General features: G+C 35.2%; 2 protein-coding genes across 2 annotated transcripts in view; one reads left to right on the top strand and one right to left on the bottom strand.

Moving 5' to 3' along the window:
• LOC139693796 (uncharacterized) overlaps window positions 1-2,192 on the top strand; it is a 985,124-nt gene extending 982,932 nt beyond the window's left edge. Inside the window, exon 14 of the mRNA XM_071592080.1 lies at window positions 1,011-2,192. Within this exon, the coding sequence (XP_071448181.1) occupies window positions 1,011-1,151 (141 nt within the window). The 3' untranslated portion in view covers window positions 1,152-2,192. The remainder of the gene's footprint in view (window positions 1-1,010) is intronic.
• Window positions 2,193-16,893: 14,701 nt separating this feature from the next.
• LOC139686265 (heat shock protein 23-like) lies at window positions 16,894-20,971 on the bottom strand. Its single transcript, XM_071583420.1, has 3 exons — window positions 20,832-20,971; window positions 20,196-20,624; window positions 16,894-18,762 (listed from the first exon to the last, which is right to left on the bottom strand). Exons 2-3 carry the CDS (start codon window positions 20,622-20,624, stop codon window positions 18,664-18,666), a joined length of 528 nt encoding a protein of 175 aa, XP_071439521.1. The 5' UTR covers window positions 20,832-20,971; the 3' UTR covers window positions 16,894-18,663.
• Window positions 20,972-21,194: the final 223 nt, after the last annotated feature.

The raw sequence follows: 21,194 nt of genomic DNA, 5'->3' as shown, positions 1-21,194 counted from the left end.
CCAGTTTGGTATTTATGACCAAACTCAACAATATATACAAAAACAACAATACAAATCATTTTATTAGGAAAAAACAAATTAAAATATCAGCCATCTCCACTAATAACTACTACTGAATTCACAAGATTGGTCATCATCACCTGAAAGCATCCAAATCCTTACACAAGATATAAGTTCTCTCTTATTTTGGTTATTGCTGGCACATATTTTATTGCAATTAGGACTTCAAATAGTACAGCATTTACTACCAGTTTTATGTTATGCCTATATTATGTTTTAGTTAAGAGAGTTAATGGTCTACGAATGGAACTCAACAGAGATAGAGAGAAATTTATGAGTATAATACTAAAGCAATCCAATAGGATTCTAACTATGCAAATCTAGTTTCCATACCATACAGTAGCTTATGGCATATAAATATAAAATGCATCCAGTAAGAACTGCAGCAAATTGGAAAACTGAGATGTCAGCAAGAGGTGTTCAACATAACAATAAATGTCCCTGTAAAGAGGCTATTGCTCATATTGTCAGTAAAGGACTTCTGGAAGTATAACTATGCTGTATTTATGTATTTTTGAGGTTCCACCAAAGAAAACAGAAAGCATCAAATTGAATTTCTTCTACTGTGAGATATTTATCACCCTAAATATTTTTAGGATTAAATGATCATAGATTTTGGCCATAATCTTTAGCTATTCTCCTATTTCTTACATTTTTTAAGCAAAAAACTTAATTGACGGCTCTTGAGAAAATTCTCAGAGCAGCTAAATTTTGTTTCACAAAGATATTCTAGGTGAACCTAGTATTAATGAACCACTGAGTTTCCACTTTTGTGCTATTATACGCAATTAAACAATTTTAGCATAAAATTTAACATCAGTTCAATCTAACTTCATGCAGAAGTAAGTAAATGAAAATGATAACTTTCAAGTAATTTAATTTTCACTCTATATTTTATCAAAATTAACCTTCATTTAAATTTTTCATTTATGTTTGTTTTAATTTTTTAGGAACTCTACACCTGGGACAAGGGAAATCAACTGACATATCCAGTGAGGTACAATGAAATTGGATACAACTCGACAAAGGAAGAGAAGGGTGAACCGGAAGCAAATGCACAAGTCCAGACTGGTTTCGATGTGTACTCATAGGTTCAAAGTGGGCGTTGAGAAACAGCGCCAAGGACGACTTTTTTTGTTGGTGCAGCAGTTGTCACAAATATATTTTAGAAATTGGATCATATACGAGTGACTGACTCCGTGGACCAATACTTTTTTTTGCTAATATGAAGGCTATTTTAGCTTTCCCTCGTATATTTAAAGGAAATGAGTGAGTTGTTGAAACGCTGTGTACAACAATGCCAGTGACGAATAATAAATGAAAGGAAAGCAATCAGGTAGGCATGTAAAAAAGTCGTAAAATCTTCACTAATGCTGTTGTTGATACCTGGTGGGTTTTAATGAGTCACAGACTCGGTGAGAGTGAAAGTAAAATAATAATATCGACGTCAAGGTGGATGAAGACCACTAACAGATAAGATAAAACTTTCAAGTCCATAGTCAAGTTGAAAGCTGATAAACACTGGATTGCAATGTAAAAAAAAAATTAATACCTATGTCAATGTTAACCTATGCAAAACATTAGTGAGTGCTTGAAAGAAACATCAGATTTTTGAAAGAAACAACTTGAACAGGCAGTTGGTTGGATTGCCAAACATTACTTGATGGGCTACTAATTTACGTGAATTGTGAATGATTCACAAGTCGTGAGGATGTGTTTAAAAACACATAAGTGCCTGCATGTCCTAAACTTTTCCCTATGCAAATGACTAAAATGTGTTCTAGGGTTCATATTTTGCCGTTTTTAATTTTTTTAAAAATTATTTCCAATCAATTCTTTTCAACATTTTGCAAACACATGAAAATATGTTCGCATCATGATGTTAAATTTTTGAAGGCATGAGTAGCTTTTTTATTAGTAAATTTAACTTTGTAACATTAAAAGAAAGCATTTAAATATTTTTACAAGAAATTAGATTGCTATGCAATGCATCATCTGAGCATATGCCAATGTATTTATTAAAATAGTTTTGATCAATCTGCCATGTTATTTAATTTGAGTGAAATGTAATAAGCATTTCCTGGAAATGCATGTAATAGTTTTTGTAAGCTGGCATATAAAAGTATATTGAAAAATCTACATGTTGTTCATTTTTTTATGTTTTTAAATACATTGATTCATATTTTTTTGGGAATTTGAGATGCTTAAATGATATAAATAAAGGCCGAAAAGATTATTCTTACTATTTGTCAAAGATTTAGAATTTGTCATCTAAGGTTCTTATAGAAAATTGAGTATATTTATATGGGCATGATTGATATTATAATTCAGTTGAAAGAAAAGAATAAAACAAGAAAAAATCTAATAAATAAACGTATATTCTTTAGTGATTGCACCTTAATCTATGGAGGAACAATGCATAATCACTGGTCAGATAGGGTAGTCTTTGAGCTTCCACAACCCTCAATCAATCTGTTTAACCATTTTTGATTAAATTTAGCTGACATACTTTTCATAGTTTAGGCATTTTCTTTTGTTTTACTTCTAATCATCATGAATTAGTATTCATCATTGTATAAATAATGTCAACCATGTTGACCCATTTACTACCACCATTTAAGGGTATATTGTAATTGTAAGGTTTCACAAGATGGTTAGTTAGTAGTTGATGTGATATCTGGGTATGAGCATTCAGCAAATAAATGTATTTTATCACTTCCAGTTTGCCTTAGCCTATCACTATATGTCAAATATTCCATTCAAAAACTTATTTTTTGGAATTGTTGACAATAATTGGCATGAATAAAGTGCAATTGATTGTTTCTCATGACATTTCAATTAACTTTGTTGAATGTTGGAGGAAATAGTATCAATATTGTAGAAATATCATATAAAAACTTAAGACATCTTGGGCTCCAAATCAATACAAGAACCAACACTAGACCAGATATCTTTGCAAAAGAACAGAATACAAGTGAACTGTACCGTACATTGTACTGTGTGCAATAAATGTACTCTGTGAGAACATAATTGATGCTCTGCGACTAAAGACAACTAGATGTTAAAAGAAATATGTGATATTGTACATGAAACAAGTTGAATTATGCAATACAGTTAAGTTGAAATGTTGGACAACTTGAGCTAGTAAGAACTTGAAATTCGATGCCTGTCACTATGACAATAGCAGTTATTTTTCAAAAAGCATTGGTGTCAACTTAAACTCCATACCAATTTTTTTCTTTATCAGCCATAATTGTTTTGCAAAATAAATAGAGATCCATTATGCAACGATAGATAATGTATCGATTTTTATCAAACGTTTTGAACAGGATTTTGAGAATTTTGTGAATATGAGCTTTATTTTGATAGATTTTTCGTGATAAAATATGCTCAAGGTGTGATATAATATTTAAATATTATATAATATATATATAATATATAAATAATATTTTAAAGAACACTAATTGACAAATTCTAATAAACGTGCGAGTTACCGCAACAGCAGCTTTGAGCTTTGAAATTGTTGCATTGTAAGCGCTAATTAAATCTTCTGCCGCATAAATACTGCGTTATGGAATATTTGTCTCCAGGAGCGTTAGTCGGCAGAAAATCAAGCCCATCTCGGGGATAAGTAGCTGGCTGTCTAGCCACCTCGACGTATTTTAGGGAATAAGGCGAGACTTGAGTAATATGTGAGTGTTGGTCACAGCGGACGTAGGAATAAATGAGTTCCCACTCTGGGCTCAAGAATGCGAGGTGGTGGGAAGAATCGTTGGGGTAGAGAAGGTATTGCAGTGGAAGAACGGCGTGGGAAGGGATGCTGAGAAATGAAGGCGAAGTTAAACTTGAGTAGAAAAGGTTGAATGTTCAACTGAACTGAAGTGAAGATTAATCGACCGCTTGACTAAGGCTCATCAAATAAAAGTGAATTTAGTTTCAATTTCAATTCACATACTGTAAATGTGAATTCACTTTCATTTTATGTTAAGCGCGATTTTTCATTGCATGGGAATGATGTTCTGGTTGCATCTTTCCGTAAAATAACCTGTCTTAAGCTGCGCGCCATAGTAATATGTTTACATCTGATCTGAGAACAGGGAATTGAATATGCGGTAGTCATTTGAAAACATTTAGGATATCATTAGTTCAAAAAAGTAATCTACAGGGGCTAAGGAAGCGTAGCCCCCGCGTAGGCTAGTGCGACTGATATGGGGCTGAGGAGCCAGCAGAGGTCAATGAATTGAATGAATCACGCGGGAACTATCACTACCAGTCGACTAGCTCTCGTTGTAACCTTGAGTAAGCCACCCCCTCCGACCTCTCCGCTTCCCCCTCCACCACATGGGAAAGGTAGGTACCGAGTATAAGGCAACGATAGCAGGTCACTGCCACTCTGCCGGTAGACGAACCAGAATGCTGAGTAGTCCTGATGCATGCTGCCTTTTCCAGAATGCTGCTCCAGAGGTAACGTGTGACTACCCACTCCACCGCCCTCAATTCACCCCATGGCCCCATCCCGACAATCCGTTCAATAACCGTAGGAAGGATTTGTCTCGGGACCGTCATTACTGATCCATGGACCCCAGAATGTAGTAAGCATATATGCTCGGGTTGTATATTTATTGTTAATAGAACAAGTTTTACGGGTGACGAAAAATTTAAGACAGGTAGTTAAATATTGTAAAATATCCAATTGAATTCGATTGTTAACTTTGCGCTCCAAGACTCTACGGATTCTGAAGAAACGCTACTCTAACGGTTGTGTTTGTCCACTTGGATCAAAGCAATCTGCTTTATTTTATATATCAACTTCGTTAAAATTCTATTATATAATTTCACATTTGCTTTTTCTTCTCTCGTATCGATCCCAATAATTCACCATAGAACGAAATCTGCTTTAATACTAGGGAAATGGGGGTACTAGGGATCGGGATGGCACGGCACGTTTTATCCGTAGTATCTGGATCCTTACTTTGGTGCTTTGTGGAGGGCATTTGAAGTGAGTCCGTCAGATGGGACGTTAAACTGCGGCGCCTTTCGTGAAGAGTAAGCTAATGCCGACGCCCGGTTGCTCCCCCTTTCTCCTTTCCCATCCATCCGTAAATGCGCAAATTACTTCAGATGTGGGTTGCCTCCCCTAAATTTACCACTACTAGGGAAATGAGAACTTGATAAAATGAACCCTACTAGCATTCAAATGTGTACCGCGTTATCAAACCTGAAGTCGGCAGTGCACTATTCATGCATACGGATAGTAACTAGAGGGGAGGCAAGATCATCTTCAATAAAATAATTTATTGTACCATGCAATAATAAATGGGGCAATGATCAATGAATTCCAATGCTTTTACTTAAAGTTATTCCAGGCTACGGTTCTCATCTACATTTACATAATACCCCGCAAGCCGCCGCAAGGGCGTGTGGCGGGGGGTGTTAGGTCACCAACCGTAAAAAGGAACAATACCACATGCAAAACAACAGCCTTGGAAAATTACACCCACAGCAGCGCAAACACTCATGCAACAATCCCTTCATCCAACACTCATGCAAACACATCTACCGCAAACCAACAAAAAACTCAGGATGCAGCACGAAAGACATCCTACAACACGCAAGCCAGGACACAACAAGCAAGAATGTGAAACACCACCACGGTTGGAATTAATTTCCTCATGGTCTGATTTTTTCGGGCTTTTAACCGCTCTCGATGGAAAGTTTCACATCTTCTAATCATTTCTAGGCATTTCTTAAATAAAATGAGCTCTAATAAGCCCGTGTCCTTTAGCCCCAGTTAGAACTACATTATATGATTAAAAATACTTTCCTACATAGGTATGCAAGTATTTTCTAACAGTATTTAAAAACCAACTTCACTCAGTGCTTTCCAAAATGTATAGATATCACATTAACCGTCAAGTCTTTAGATCTTTAGTTGCCTCAAATCGGGAAAGGAGTCCCACCCGACTTCTTTGTTCTTTTCTTTCAAAGTGCCACCTTTCATAATCCGTTTTCCGTAGCATGGTAACTGCAAGCCACTTGTTATAAAGCAGAAATTGTGACGAAGTGCCTCCGGCCTCAAAGACTCTTTCCAGATTTCCAAAACTCAACGGTAATTCTCTTATCATGCCTCGTTAGCTCTGGATTTTTTCACGGAAAATTTTGTGAGATGTAGGACGTTTATGGGAAATATGGGAAATTAAGGGAAATATTGTCACCTCCGTCGGGCTTACTTCCCATATTGCCAGCCCCCTTTACTGTCTCTACATTTTCATAGCATAGATTCCATTTTCAAAAAGTATAAATTGAGTTTTATTCAGTCTGAAAATTGTATTCGCCGACCTCCGTACACATTTATTCAGCGTCGCTTTTCATACATTGTCAGTCAAATGATATTGAAAACTAAAATGTAAAGTTGCTTATTTCTATTCAATCTGCTGTTTTATTAATTAAATCGACCGTGCAGATGCATGAACATTTTTCGGCGGTTTGATTTTCGCTTCCGTCAGGTTTACTTTCACAGTTTACATTCAACGTTACGGATTGTTATCGCGTTCCAAGGATTTATCGCCGTGACGACAAAGCTTGAATTTTTCCTAAACCGCAATGGGAATTGAGTCAGATTATCTAATTGAAGCAATAATATTAATAATGGTATTAAAATACTGAAAAACTATATAAAATATGCCACATAACGTTGTATATAACGCTGCCCGTGTGTGATAATCTCTCCGCGTATTGACCGATCAGTGTACGAGAAGATTGTTATTTCTTAAATAACTATGGGTGCCTCATGTAGTAAAACGGACGAAGGAGAAGTGCGATACGTGGATAGCACGCGATTATGAAAGAGAAGGTGAGAGAAGGGTAATGACTAATATTACGTTGTAGGGAGATCCATGGGTTATAAGTTTGAAATTTTTGTTTTTAGATCATTTGGCTCTCAGACTATATCAATTTCACTATTTTTTCCGCGAAAATAATTACAATGCCGAGTTTGAGTCAAATCAGACGGGAGCACTAAGGAAGAAGACAGAAAGGCTCACTTCTACAATTCTTTATAGAATCTACTATATCCACGATTTCTCCACAACATTCAAATGCCTATAGCTACAATGCCTTTATGGTTTCCAAAGAGATGGGGTTTTTGCTGACCCCTACCCCGCCAGATTATCATGTACCAGTGAAAATGGGGATTAGCAAGGTATTAGGAGTGTCAACCCCCCCCCCCCCAAGCTCCTGGAAAATGCAACACTTTGTGTGGGATATTTTGGTATATTTAAAGTTAGTATAGTGAGTTAGCAAAGAGAGTGCAGCTGATTATACTCAAGATACTCTCTGAAATTTTACTCCCACAGAAATATTTGGCTCAATTGACTACTATATGTAATGCCATGCTTCGTTTAATTTCATTTGTTTGGCATAACTCCATTAAAATAAAAATACTCTCTCCTTGTGGCAGCATCATATATTAAACTAACATTATTTTATTTAGCATGTAAATTTGATAAAATTTCGATTTTCATTTGTAAATATGCAGAATGATTAATTAGAACAGGTTTCGTTTTCAAGGAAATAAATAAAACTGTTTCTGGCGTGACTTGGTGGAAAATCTTCATTTTGAAATTGAAAAATAGCCAACTCAGCTTTTCCACATAGAATATTTTATTTACGACCTAATTTTCGTCATGATATAACATCTTCAGGTAAAATTACAGGTCAAACACATTACAAATATATCTCTGGACGAAGGGGAAGAGGAAGGAGCAAGGATGGGGTTGGTTGAGGTAGGAAGAGGGGTGCTAAAAGTTTATGATTGGAGGAGGAGGAGGAGGATTGGTAATATTGATAAATTATTGGACTGGGAGGAGGGATTAATACAATGTTGAAAAAGGTTTTCTTGGCATCAGGTTAGTTAGCAGAGAAGTGGGGGAATGGGTGTTGTGAAGGGGGAGAATGGCACTGGGTTATTAGTCAGGTGATTAAGTAGCAGGCTGGGAGGGGTTACTACATTGTTGAAAAGGTTTGCTTGGTGTCAGGTTGGTAAGCAGAGGGGTGAGGGGAAATACCATAATGGGGAACGTGAAGGGTAAAGAATATCGTTGGTCAAAACATCTCCATAATTCATGTGCTGAAGGATTTCTAATGGCTCCAGCTTATCGAGGCCGTGAACTTTCTTATCAATGTGCAGAATTTCAGGGATGAAATCGCTTCTATGGCCACAATCTCTCAGATATTTGGCAAAGAGTGATGTGGAGATGTTGTTTCTAAAGCATGCTTGATACTCCTTAACTCTTGTCTCAAATCTCCTTCCCATCTGGCCTATGTAGATCCAGTTGCAGTCTTTGCATAGGAGTTTGTACACCCCACTCTTGTGTAAGGGTTCAACTTGGTCCTTCGTGTGGCATAACAGGTTGCTGAATTTGGTTTTATCGTAGAAGGCCAGTCTCACCTTTTCTTTTGGGAGGATTCTTTGCACTTCTAATAACAAGTGGTCAAGGTAAGATGAGGTAGAACTATACATGACTAACTTGGCTAAACAGAGATTCCCTTTCCTTGGTCATTACTCCCATCTATCACAGGATTCAACCTTCCTACATCAATCAAAATTTTCTCCATCCACTTTTATTGCATAATTTCTATTTCTCCCAAAAACCCCTATGGTTATAATTTCTTTTTTTGTTTTGCTTTATGTCCATTTCACTCTTTCCATTCTCCTCCACATTCACATCTCAAAAACCTCCATTCTAGGTATTTTCTCTTGCCTTTATCTAAATCCTTTCTAATGATCCCTATCATTAACTCTTTCCTCTTTATAAAACTTTCTTTGCCAAATGAAATCCTTCTTTTAATGACCTTATCCCTTCTTCAACGACTTTACCCCCCTTCTTCAAAAAACTTACTAAATAGGTGAATTGTTCTACCTGCTCTAGTTTATGTTCCAAATCAAAGTTTTTACCATATTTTTTACCTTTCTGACTCAACGTCCATGTTGTCAACTCTCTCCATCATATTAAAGTTTTTTACGGGACACAATTCTTCTATGTCCCTAATACATTGCAGTCTTTGCAGAGGAGTTTGTACACCCCACTCTTGTGTAGGGGTTCAACTTGGTCCTTTGTGTGGCATAACAGGTAGTTTAATTTGGTTTTATTGTAGAAGGTCAGTCCCACCCAACTATCATGGTCCAAAACCCCTACAAGATATCTTAATTGTTCCAACTGCTCTAGTTTATGTTAAAAAATTTATGCTCTATAGATTGCTTTCCTGTAATCCATGAAATAAAGGAGGGCATCTTGATTGTATTCTATTTTCTTTTCTAGCATTGTCCTTATTACTGCTGTGGCATCACTCTTGACTATCCCCTTTCTGAAACCAAACTGGACATTCGTAAACATTCACCCTCCTTTCCATGCCTTTATTAATAGTTCCAAGTACTACCTTAGCTTTAGGTGGAATCAAACTTAATGTTTGAATCTGCCAATAAACTTGCTGTTTGCTCTATTCTATAATTCTCACATACTGTTGCTTTTCTCATTTTTGGGATGGGAGCTAATACTGATCTGATTTAGTCTTTCAGCAAAATTCCTCCCTCAAAATGCCACAAATGAGCTCATACAAATTATTCCTTCCCAATTTTCCCAAACTCTTCCTTAATTAGGTCTGTGAAATGTTATACACCCCCACAGCCTTATTTGATTTGATTCCCTTAATGCATTTTCTATATCTTTGCCATATAGCTCCTTTATGTATTCTTTCTATCTCTCTTGAGTATATTCTGGGTTGATTAATAGTTATTCTTCCACATCTTTGATACTGACCATGGATGACATGGGATACTGACCAATTTCTCTTCTTAATTCCTGGCAGTGCTTCCACTTTCCTGTATAGCTACTGTAATTGCTAGTTTGTATTAATAAAAGGGAATGTCATGACCATTATTTTATATATGTGCATATGTTGGTACTTTTTAAAAAAATTCATGTTATTGGGCAAAGGGATTCAAAATTTTGAATGTAACGGTCCAAGAGATTTACTTTCTAAAGCCATCAAATAAGTGATCTGTTATGCATTCAGATCCTCTCATTTCCCTTGTGTCTTTCAGCAATGCTCTGCCAACTCATGTCTAAAATGAAATCCACAATACCCCTACAGTGACCCCTTTTTCCATGTATATGAATGAATTGATGCATGTCCAAATTGCATACTTGAGAAAATCTGTTACTTTTACATGCATGCACCCAACAAGTGTTCTTCATTGCCATTCCCTCTAAAGTCACTTATAGGCCCTACCTATTTACATATCAGATGTATTCTACCTAACACAAACTCAACCAGGCATTCACACAGACAGGAGCACCCTTCATTGTATATAACTCATTTCATCGCAGAGAGACCCCAATATTCATTATGAGTGCAGTTTCTACTCTCCAGTAATTTTTGTAAATGTTGTTATGTTAGCTCATATAGAAGCAACACAAAGGCAATACTCTAAATGAGTTCAACTCATCCTCCTACAGACTACTTTTAAAAATATTACCAAAACTAATTCAAGAAGTTTCATGAATAATTGCCTGTATTTAGGTGCCAAGCAAATCTACTTGTGTACATAATTTCAAATAGTCTCGCCATCATATTGTCAGTCACTCATCTTCCCATATCTCCTTTCATATAATTCCACTTATTGTCAACACAAAATAAAATTTTGGACAATGAATACAATACCCACCTAATATATTAACAGAAAGCTTGGCAGGAAAAATGCTAGTGTACATTGATTCTGCTCCCTTGCACATACAAAGTCTATGACCACATCTTGAAAACTGTTGACTTCTTACATTTACTTGACTCTAGTCACTAGTTTTATCTTTGCAACTTTACTTAGAGTCAATGCCATCAACTCCCCCCTCTTTAGAAAAGCTGCTTTACCTAATGCAATTCTTCTTTTAATGTCCTTACTTCTTTGTTCACTTTCTTCTAAAACATATCCTAAATAATTGTACTATTTACCTGCTCTAGTTTCTGCCCCCCCCCCCCAACTTTAATGTGTGCCATAGCCTTCATTTTTTGGAGTAATTCCTTATCTTTGTTTTCTTTCCATTGATTCTAATACCATACTGATTCTATAATTTTTCAGCAATTATTGCAATCCCTTGGCTTAGAGACTAACTAAAGCTTAGTCACCTGAAAATCTCACCAACATGATTGTTACCCAACCCCTTTCACCCATTCCAAGCTCCAGCTAATATCTGAAACTGTTGATTTCTTGGACATATACAGGTGTGAGATAAATTGCCTATCCTTCCAGGCCTAGGTAATACCATTATTGAACCTTATTTACTAGGCTAAGTGCCCTTTCAAATTCCAAAAATTATGGAATACATCTGGTTGTATTTTATATATCCAATTTTATCAGCAACCTTATTACTACAATGGCAAATTGCCAAATTTATGTTTTCTAAAGCCAAAACAATCCCTGAAGTTATCATTTACCTTCTTTTTCATTATTTTTTGGATAATTCTACTATATCTGTCTTTAATATGAAACTAAGGGTCCTTGAGTCCTCACATACTGCACCTTTCCCATTATTGGGAATCACTGATCTAACAAGGTCTTCAGAGAAGTAAGACTACAGCACTGCTATATATATTCTAAGAACAATATTATGAAAATTTTTTATCCCCTTTTTTACCTAAGCACTTTATCATTCTGCAGGGATGTCAATATCCTCACAGTCTTATTAGTTTGCATTTCCTTTAATGTATTCCTCTCCTCATTATCAAGTATGCACACCTGGATCTAAATTTTCCTCATTGAATTCATAATCGCTTTCTATGCCTAAACTACTATTCGTCTATGCACATATTCCACCTTACCTGAATCACATCTGCTTCAATTAATACTGTTTTGATTTATCTCTGACAGTGAGAACAGATTTTCCTTTCTTGCTTCAGCTTCATTCTTCCACTTACTTGTGCTGAGCACTCATTCCACCATATCCCTGTAAATTCTCATTATCCTAATACTGCTATTTCTATCACATTTTTTCCTTATTGGTTTTTTGCCTCAGTATTTATTTAGCTATTTGTATTTTATTATTCTGAATGTATGCTTATATTCCTCCATTTCCTTTTGTTTTCTATCAAACTAACCATCTTTCATGTAATCCTTTTTTGTTAACTGTTCCTATTGTTTCATTTTTGGTTTGTATTGTGCCATTCTTAACATAATCTTGCCATTTTTTTATTGTACACATACCCTGGTTCCCATCCAGTATTTTGTCAACAACTTTCTAATATGACATCTGTTTTTACCTAGTTAAAGCTTTAGAATTCCTTATCATTATACTTATTCCCTTTTTTTATCTTCTTGAATTTGGCATTATGCTTGGTGAGCATTTAATCATAATCACATCCACTCTCACGAAACTGTGTTAATTGATTGAGCTGTCTTTTAACCCCTCAGCATGGTTCTCGGTATGTGATACATCGCTGTCTTATCCACGGATCGACGTACGCCGTATACCCGGCTCCGCTCTCTTGGTTTTGAATTTTTTTCTTCGGCACCATTGAATAAAACGTTCAATATAACTATGTGGTCCTCTTGGATATTAAGTCTTCCTAATCTTTCTGTTTTGACTACATGAACAGGAACTCTTAAAGGAAGATAAATCTATTTAGTCTGTTGTAATGAGATAAGCAAGTTCTTTGCATCTACACTTTGTCCTCAGGTTCTGTTCGTCTTTATTGCTTGATATGATCTACGTATCTATTTTCTTTGGAACCATTCGTGTATCATTCTTTCTTTTTGTTTTGACAGTTGCGAGGATAAAAGGCCTCACCACCATCTATTGTCTCAGTTTTTAGATTTCTCTCTTGAGAAAGAGAAGTAAAAAAGCCCCCGTATAGGATAAAAAGCCCCGTATATAATATAACCCCCGTAAAGGATTCCAAGAGGGATAAGCTTTTTTTGATTGAAGATAATATAAAGAATTAAGTAGAACACCTGGACAGAGAAAGAAAAGTGAGTATTGGATGTGATAGTGCAAGTTTGAGTGAGGAGTTTTGGTTGAGAGGTACTTCAATGAAAAGATACAGCCGACCCGGAAGAAGTTGAGGCCTCAAAGAAGATGTCAGTTGTGCTCCGCACGAGGTAAATGGAGGGATACAGTGTACTAGTTCCCCAACTGCATGGCAGACCTATATTCAGGGGATTGTTTCAAATTTGATCACACAGAATTTAACTTTTAGTAACGAGGTTTAAAACTTAAGGCAAATAAAGAAGTGAAAATATAAAACATAGCGTAAGTAAAATTTTTACTAAATAGAATAAGCAATTCAGCATTGGTAATTTTTTTTAAATTTTAGAATAAACATTTAAAAAGATATGAATTATTTTCAACAATGCTGCAACAGGGAGAGATTTTAGAAAAATTAAAGACTGCGAGTAGGGCCCAAGTATTTAAATACCGATACCGGCTCGTGGGGTTAATCTGTGTGCAGCCAGTCAGCACGTAAAACCAGAAAATTCATTTACACTATTAAAGATTTTATGGGAAAGTATTATTCCAAGCAAAATTAGTTCAGGTTGGATTGAAAGTATAAATTGAAGGACTATGTATTATGCTTTTCAAATACCTTTGCAACAAGGCATAAGTAACTGCTTTGAAATGATCAGGTAGCTTCCCCACTATGTATGGATGTGTGGGTATGCTTATAAAAGTGACAGCTCAAGCTCAGCATTGCCATTTATATATTGCAGATACACATGATGGGGGAAACTACCACTTGATTATGCATGCACTCCGAAACAGTCCATAGAAATCTCTTGAAGAAACAAGTCAGTGACTCATCTGAATGTTCATAGAAGTGGTTCAGCATGACTATCTGTGGCAATCAGGCTGATGCCATGGTCATGCACCAATAGGGAGGCTCATCCCCTAGTTGCCATTATTTACATGGCAGGGGCTTTAACTTGGTCATTGCTTTCGTCATTTGCTGGTTACTTTGATTTGATCCTGAATCACTAAGTTACTCTATTGTTCTGTCATTCTTCCTGCATCTGAAAGAGTTTAGTTTAGCCTTAGCACTCTATTCAAGTGACATCTTTCCAGAAACATTATATCCATAATTTTTTCTAATCTCTGGATCAATTAGCTTGAATCCCTTTGACTCTGGACAAATGTCTCTGGCCCAATAGAGATCGTGTTTTGAAATGTGAGCATAGGCTGGCCATCAATATATTCATGTAGGTTCTTGTAATCTGCCTGCTCCACTTCAAACTTCATAGCTGTCTTACCTTTCAACAAATGGAATAGTATGTATTTCTTCAAAAAGGCTGTTTTATTGTGTTTTTACACTCTAACAAGCCTTTCTTGAAATAAGCACTTGAAAAGATTTCTTTCAACCACGGCTCCTGTAGTGCCAATTCAACTTTCTCAATAACTTTGTGGCAGCTTATTTCAGCCATCCATTTTTCATACGCATATATTGAATAAAAATGTTATGGCCAAATTCCCTCCATTATAAAAGCTTTCAAAATCTGCATTAACTTACGCTTTACCATTTTCACTGCACTTTGCTCTACTTAATTTTCATCTTATTTGCAGCAAAAATGGAGTCCATGCAAGTTTTGAGTGGGTGAAATTTCTTTAAGAATTCATTTATGGTTGCCATAGATAATTTTTATCTCATTCTTGAATAACTGTCATTGAACATGATGATGTTACAAACTATTCATGAACATTCATTTTAAAAGACCACATCAGCATCATGGAGAGGTCCTGGTAACTTCTTTGCAAACTGATGTATCACTTTTATCAAATCAAATATGGATTGCTGTCATTCAATACATTTGATATACACAGTGTACCATGGTATCTCATAACTTGGAAATTCTTAATTATCTAGTGACTCAGTCATTTGTGCAAAATTTTAAACATATTGGTGCAGTTGACAGACACTGTACTTGCCCATTCAGCAGCTGCCATGATGAGTGCATCAATTTGTATATTGACTACATTCAACCTGAACATGATGACTTAATTCCTAGCCATTATCCTACTATTCCCCTATGATCTTGTATTTTGCTTTGGGAAACATGAACCCCTTCTACAGTATTTAATGGTAATGGCATCTTTTAAAATAACCATGGTTTCAATATTTTCTATTTTTTTATGAATTCTTACTTTACCCTATAGTTACCACACTGTTTTCAACCCCCTGGTGTACTGATAGTCCTTGTGCACTAGATATGTATGTATGTACTATGTTTTCTTCACCACTATCCAATCAGAATCAATTTCACACATTAGCAAGCATTGAGGAAAGATACTTCAGCCATGATTCCTTCCATGTTTGGTTTATTGTCATCTTAAAGTCCATCCACCAATCACTTGGGCAAAAACCATGCATCATTACTATGATTAGCATACTCCTCTTGCCATTGAACATTTCTTTGTATCTGGTCTTCCTTTTGTCCTCTTAATAAAGACAAATTTGAATTTTATTGGATCCATTTGTATAATATTAAATGCAATGAACTCTTTTACTAATTAATAGTTTGTTATCATTGCATGCCAATATCTGTTCCAAGTACAATGCAAAGGATCAAGGATTTTGGAACCTTTCTTATTATCACTTGTTGAATTTGATATTAAATCTTTCAGCAACTCTTTACTGCTGAAGTACCTCCTTTTCTTTTCCATGTTGATCATCCTCCTATTTAAGATCCTCTTGCATTAATCAAGACTTCATAACTCCAGATGTTTTATTTGCAGTACCAATATCATAGGTTAGTAATAATAGGCTACCTTTTGATGAAGCATCATTATCCTGCTAATTCATCAATATATTTCTGAGTTTTTGCCTGCAAGTTGTGTTGCTAAGGCAGTATGAACATAGTCCTCAATTATTCCAGTATTCCCCCAATCTTGAGCATTTTTAAAGTCTCTCGTTGCGCATTACTATCTCTGCATTCCTAGCCTCCTTATCAACACATTTTTCTTCAATGCTTGCTTGAAGTACTCCCACAGTGCCCTCTCAAAGTAGACTTATCTCAGAGGCACCTAAGTGAGTCTCGACCTTCTTCAGTTTTGTTTGTTTCATTTAGTGAAAACTCATTAATTTCTTTCTGAGATAGCAATTTTTTTTAATCATTCATGCCTTCAAGTTGTTTAAGTATTGAGTAGCATGACTGAACCTACCATCATTATAATGTCAGAATTATCAATATTACAAAAAAGTGATGCACCCTCTTCTACTGAAAGAGAAGAGAAAAATTCACTTGGAGAGTAATTACTTGATCCAAAACCACAATTAAACTTTGTCTCACTCCATTTTGAATGAACAAACTAAAGCTTTTTTCTTAGACTTTTATTATGCTAGCATAATCACATCTATTTCAATTGTCTTATTTTATTATTAATTTTACTGGATCGCTAACCTATTACATTATCTATGATGCAGTGGATTCATCCATTTTTATTATTGGCCTACATAGAATGACAATAAAATCGACTGGCACATTATTTTCAAGAAAGGTCTAAACAACTTTTTACGTCTCATTTTTATAAATCAAACAAGGTACAAACATAAACATACCTTCCACTGGAGTTGCATGTGTGGAGAGTTTACAGTTTGACGATTGCTTGATAAGTAAAGAATTTGTTAATAGTCGATTATTTTAATAATTAAACCCTCTAAAGTCTTAATGTCAGACAGTATTTGAACAAGTCAGAGAGCCTTAATCATTGTGTTCAAATTTTGAATATTTTTAATTTGTACCAATGATAAATCATGATCAATCCACAAGACAGTATAAAGAAAATCTTCCATATTTAATTCTTAATACTTTATTGCTTGGTTTACCACTTATGCAAAACTTTATTTTCAAACATAATACACAACAAAAAATTCTAATACAAAGATTGACACACTGTTATTGTTCATTTTTTTTTATATTTCACTCCCATCATATTTGATTAACATTACCATTCTTAAAGTAAATAATTTTATTTTAATGATTCCCACAGACCAAGACATTTTCCCTTATATAAATCAAAATTGTTATGGGCAAATGGCCATAACAATTTTGGCATTTTTTAACTCGTTGGTTTTTCATTTCATATTTATTTCAAGCAGTTGATATTTAGGTAATGTAAATACAAAGTTTTCAAATGGTTTCAATAATCAAAATATATGCATATATCAAAGGAAATAATTCAATTTAAAGTCATTTATGGCCAACATAAACATCATTTGTGTGGATAATATTATTTTTTATAATACTATTGTTTTTTCATGGATGTTTCATTCTTATAACATTTACAACTAATTAGCATTGGCATCAATACCATGAGTGCAAGTCTTTTATATGCGCTCAAATTGCAATATTTATGCATATACTTAAATGAAATATTTCACTCATAGAATTTAAGATAAATATAATGCCCTTAGTGCAAATAACATTATGTCAATGGCTCCAAAGGACACATTTACATAAATTGTTCACTAGCTACTAAATATTGACCTAATTATTATAAAAGACAATGTTTTGCCATTATTTTTTTATTCATTTATAATCCACTCATATCATTTAAAACTATGCATAATAAATTTGTCCTCGGCATGGATGGATATTTTAATGACCCAAAAGGAACATATTTATATGAAGATTTTGGTATTTAATACAAAACTAAAAACTCTTACTGGGAAAACGACATGTCATTTATTTCATTCTTTTGGTCTATAATTCCTATCAGTCTTATCCTTCACATATAACCAATTAGCATTGGCATCCATAAATGAATATAATATTTTTTAATAGTCTCAATAGGCAATATATGCATATATTTGAGTGAAGTATAAATCTATTTTACTCATATTATTTACAACTAATTTTAATGCCCTTAGTGTGAATAATTTTACCTCAAAGAGACATACAAGCATGAGGTAGACAATTACAATAGACAATTAATAATCAATTGACAATTAACCCATATATGTATATATACAGGAAAAGTAGTACAGAGAGTTTTTACCAATAACTGCCACTGCATTTGTAAATATACAAACTTTAAATTCTTACTAGGAACATTTCTCCTTAATGATGTCTAATTCTCTAAGATTAAAGAAGCATACATTGTAATTCTACATGTATAGTTCAATATATAGAACAGTGCTTCTTTCTAGATGCAAAAAATAAATCTAATAATGTTTTCACTCATATTGCAAAGCAATTATTTTTTTGTGATTTCTTTTTCATTCTTTTATTATGCACACCTGGCAATGACATCCTTCATATTAATGCCACGAAGCCTAAAGATTCACCTAAAATAACTAAATAAAAACATAAAACTAAATGTACATAAAGGTATATTCAACCTAATACCTATAATTATACTGGTAGCCATTGCTATTTTTAAATGTTGATGATTGATCAACTCGGTTATTTGAGTTTGAGAAGTTCTGTTAACAAAATATATTACTAAGCAAACATCAGTCTTAAAAATCAATACTAAAGTTATTTGCGCATATTTATCAGTCTTATAGATATTAAAAACAGGTCACCGGGTGTCCGAGGTCAAACTACCTTTGTTAAATTATTCACTTATTTTTAGGATTCTTTTCTGCATCTTCAATGGCAGGCTTTCCAGTTTGTTCTATGTTTATGGTTCGAACATTTTCATTACTCGAGTAGTCAATCTGAAAAAAAAACATTAATAAATACACATTAATTATATCTACAGCATACAATTTTCTTAATCATAATCAAATCTTCCCAGCATTAAAACAAAATAATCAAATGTAATGAGTAGTCTTTACTTTGCGAGGTATCACAGAAACGGTGAAAATATTGCTCGATTTTTATTCAACCAAAGACTTATAAATTAGAATCTATTGTAAAGTAATTTTAATACCAAGCTCTCTAGTTATAGGGAGTTAGTATACATTCCTAAGAAATGCATATATCACAAGTACTCATGTGACACGACTGTGTAAATTAGAGTAAGAGAAATAAAATAATCAAAACTAAATTTAGAGACGATTTTCAACAAGTCATATGCATTTGCGAGCATTATCAATGAATCTCAAATGATTAGGCCCTTCGATCCTTCAGCTGGAGGGTGTACTATACCGAGGGATGCAAAAATGCAGGCCATTTGAAAAGGAAGAGTAGACAGTGATTTAATGGGCAGATTTGGTCAAAGGGTGATGAAAAATGACCAAAATGTGAAGCACTGAATGAATGACTCCAAGATCCAATCAGTAAAGAGGTTTAAAAAGTACATTTTTTGCCCCTCTTGTTCCAATTGTACAGGAACCTTGCTTAAGAAGATGGGTATGCACAATGATGATAAGACCCCGTCAACCAATCCCACAAAAAATCTTAAAATCAAGAGGATATGCCATAAAAAGAAATTTATTTGGCTTTTCTCTTTGAATGTTAATTTAGTAGGAGTGACTGTACAGCTTAGAGTATTAAATTAACGACATGGTAGAGTTTATAAGATAAATATATTCAGCTAGCAACTTCACTTCCCGTGATTTATGAACAAATTTGGTAACGTTTGCTTCCAACTGCCACAGATAAAGCAGAATAGCACTCATCATCTTGAAACTCATATTTATATTCCTTGATTTGCAGGAATCCATTAACGAAAGTCCCCTGATATCCCCATCTATTTACATCCCTTTGGAATAACCCTTCATGCAGTAGTAGGTTTGGACAACTTATAAGACACCATTATCAAAAAGAACGAAAATAATTTCACTTTTTTTCCAAAAATTAGTGTTAAATTTGAAATCAAATCGCACTAATTTTTAAGACGGTGATACAGCATTCCATAAATAATGTTATGCATGGGATAAATCCAGTATTTAAATCTAAAGCCAAAATAATTTCCCAAGAGAGCCCAAAGGCCCCTTCCTCCCTTTGATAGGGCATTCCGTCTCTCCCTACGAACTGTGGTCATTTTGTGGACAGCTCTTGAAGGAACATGGTCAAAACTCAATTCTTTGCTAACGTTTCCGCTTATGAAAACATGACACTCAGTCTGACATATGCAGCACATATACGCATGAATATTGCTGACTGACCACCGCTAATAACACTAATCATTCTCCCACAAACTCACCTTCGGGGCGGTAACTGTTAGTACACCATCCGAAGATAGGGTTGAGGTGAGGGCTTTGGCATCCACTCCAGTAGGGAGTTCGTAGCGTCGAACAAAGTGCCTCGACACAAATCCATGCTCATCTGCCGTCTCTTCATGTTTTCCCTCCACCACGATGCTGTTCTCCACTTGCTTTACTGTTATCTCATCGGGTCGGAAATGCTGCACGTCCATCATCATTTTAAAGCCATCCTTTCCCATTTCGACGCAAGAAGTCTCGGGCGATGGGCGATTGTAATTATTTGTTGGGAAAGGAATAATAGGCCGCAGGAAGTCATTCCAATTTAAGCCCATTCCGAAAGGTTGGTCGAAGAGTTGCAGAGGACCTCTGAAGTTATCCCAGGGATTGGGAGCAAAGAATGGACGAAGGGCTGATCGAAACCGCGACATCTAAAATTGTTGAAATAGATGAAGAAAACATCATATTCCAAAGTTCTCTCAAAAAATTTGTATTTTAATCTAATTCATGATTCATGTATGGCAAAAGCGAAATAGAATTAAAACGGTGAAAGTTATTATTTAACCAAATTAAACGAATGAAATTCTAAGGTGATACCATCGGCGTTGAAAGTCTGATAATTTACGAAAAATACTTACTTTTAACAGTTGTGATGTCACTCTCTTCCGTTTGTAACACTTGGTAAATTTACACACTCCTTGCGACTTCAAAGTTTAGTAAAGATCACGGTAATCACCCGGTGTTCAACAGTTTCTCCTCTACACGAGAAATCCAGTATTCAAAAGTGAATGGTCTGAGCGGGTTCCAGTTTATATACATATATGCGTGAGGCAAGGTAGTGTGAATTTTCTTCGGTAGAGGTCTCGGGTGTGCAAATTGCCTCGTCTCGGCCATTCTGGTGCCTACGAGAAAGACCGAGGAACTTCCCGTCGGTTGGGGAAACAGCAAGGGGAGTAGTGGGGCGAGGGAGACACGACTCGAGGCGTGTGTGGAAAGGTCCG

This window comes from Hetaerina americana, unplaced genomic scaffold, assembly GCF_022747635.1.
Source record: "Hetaerina americana unplaced genomic scaffold, ioHetAmer1.1.p SCAF_1, whole genome shotgun sequence".
NCBI lineage: Eukaryota > Metazoa > Arthropoda > Insecta > Odonata > Calopterygidae > Hetaerina > Hetaerina americana.
Note: the sequence above shows the minus strand (reverse complement) of the source record. Positions and strands in the feature narration are given on the sequence as shown.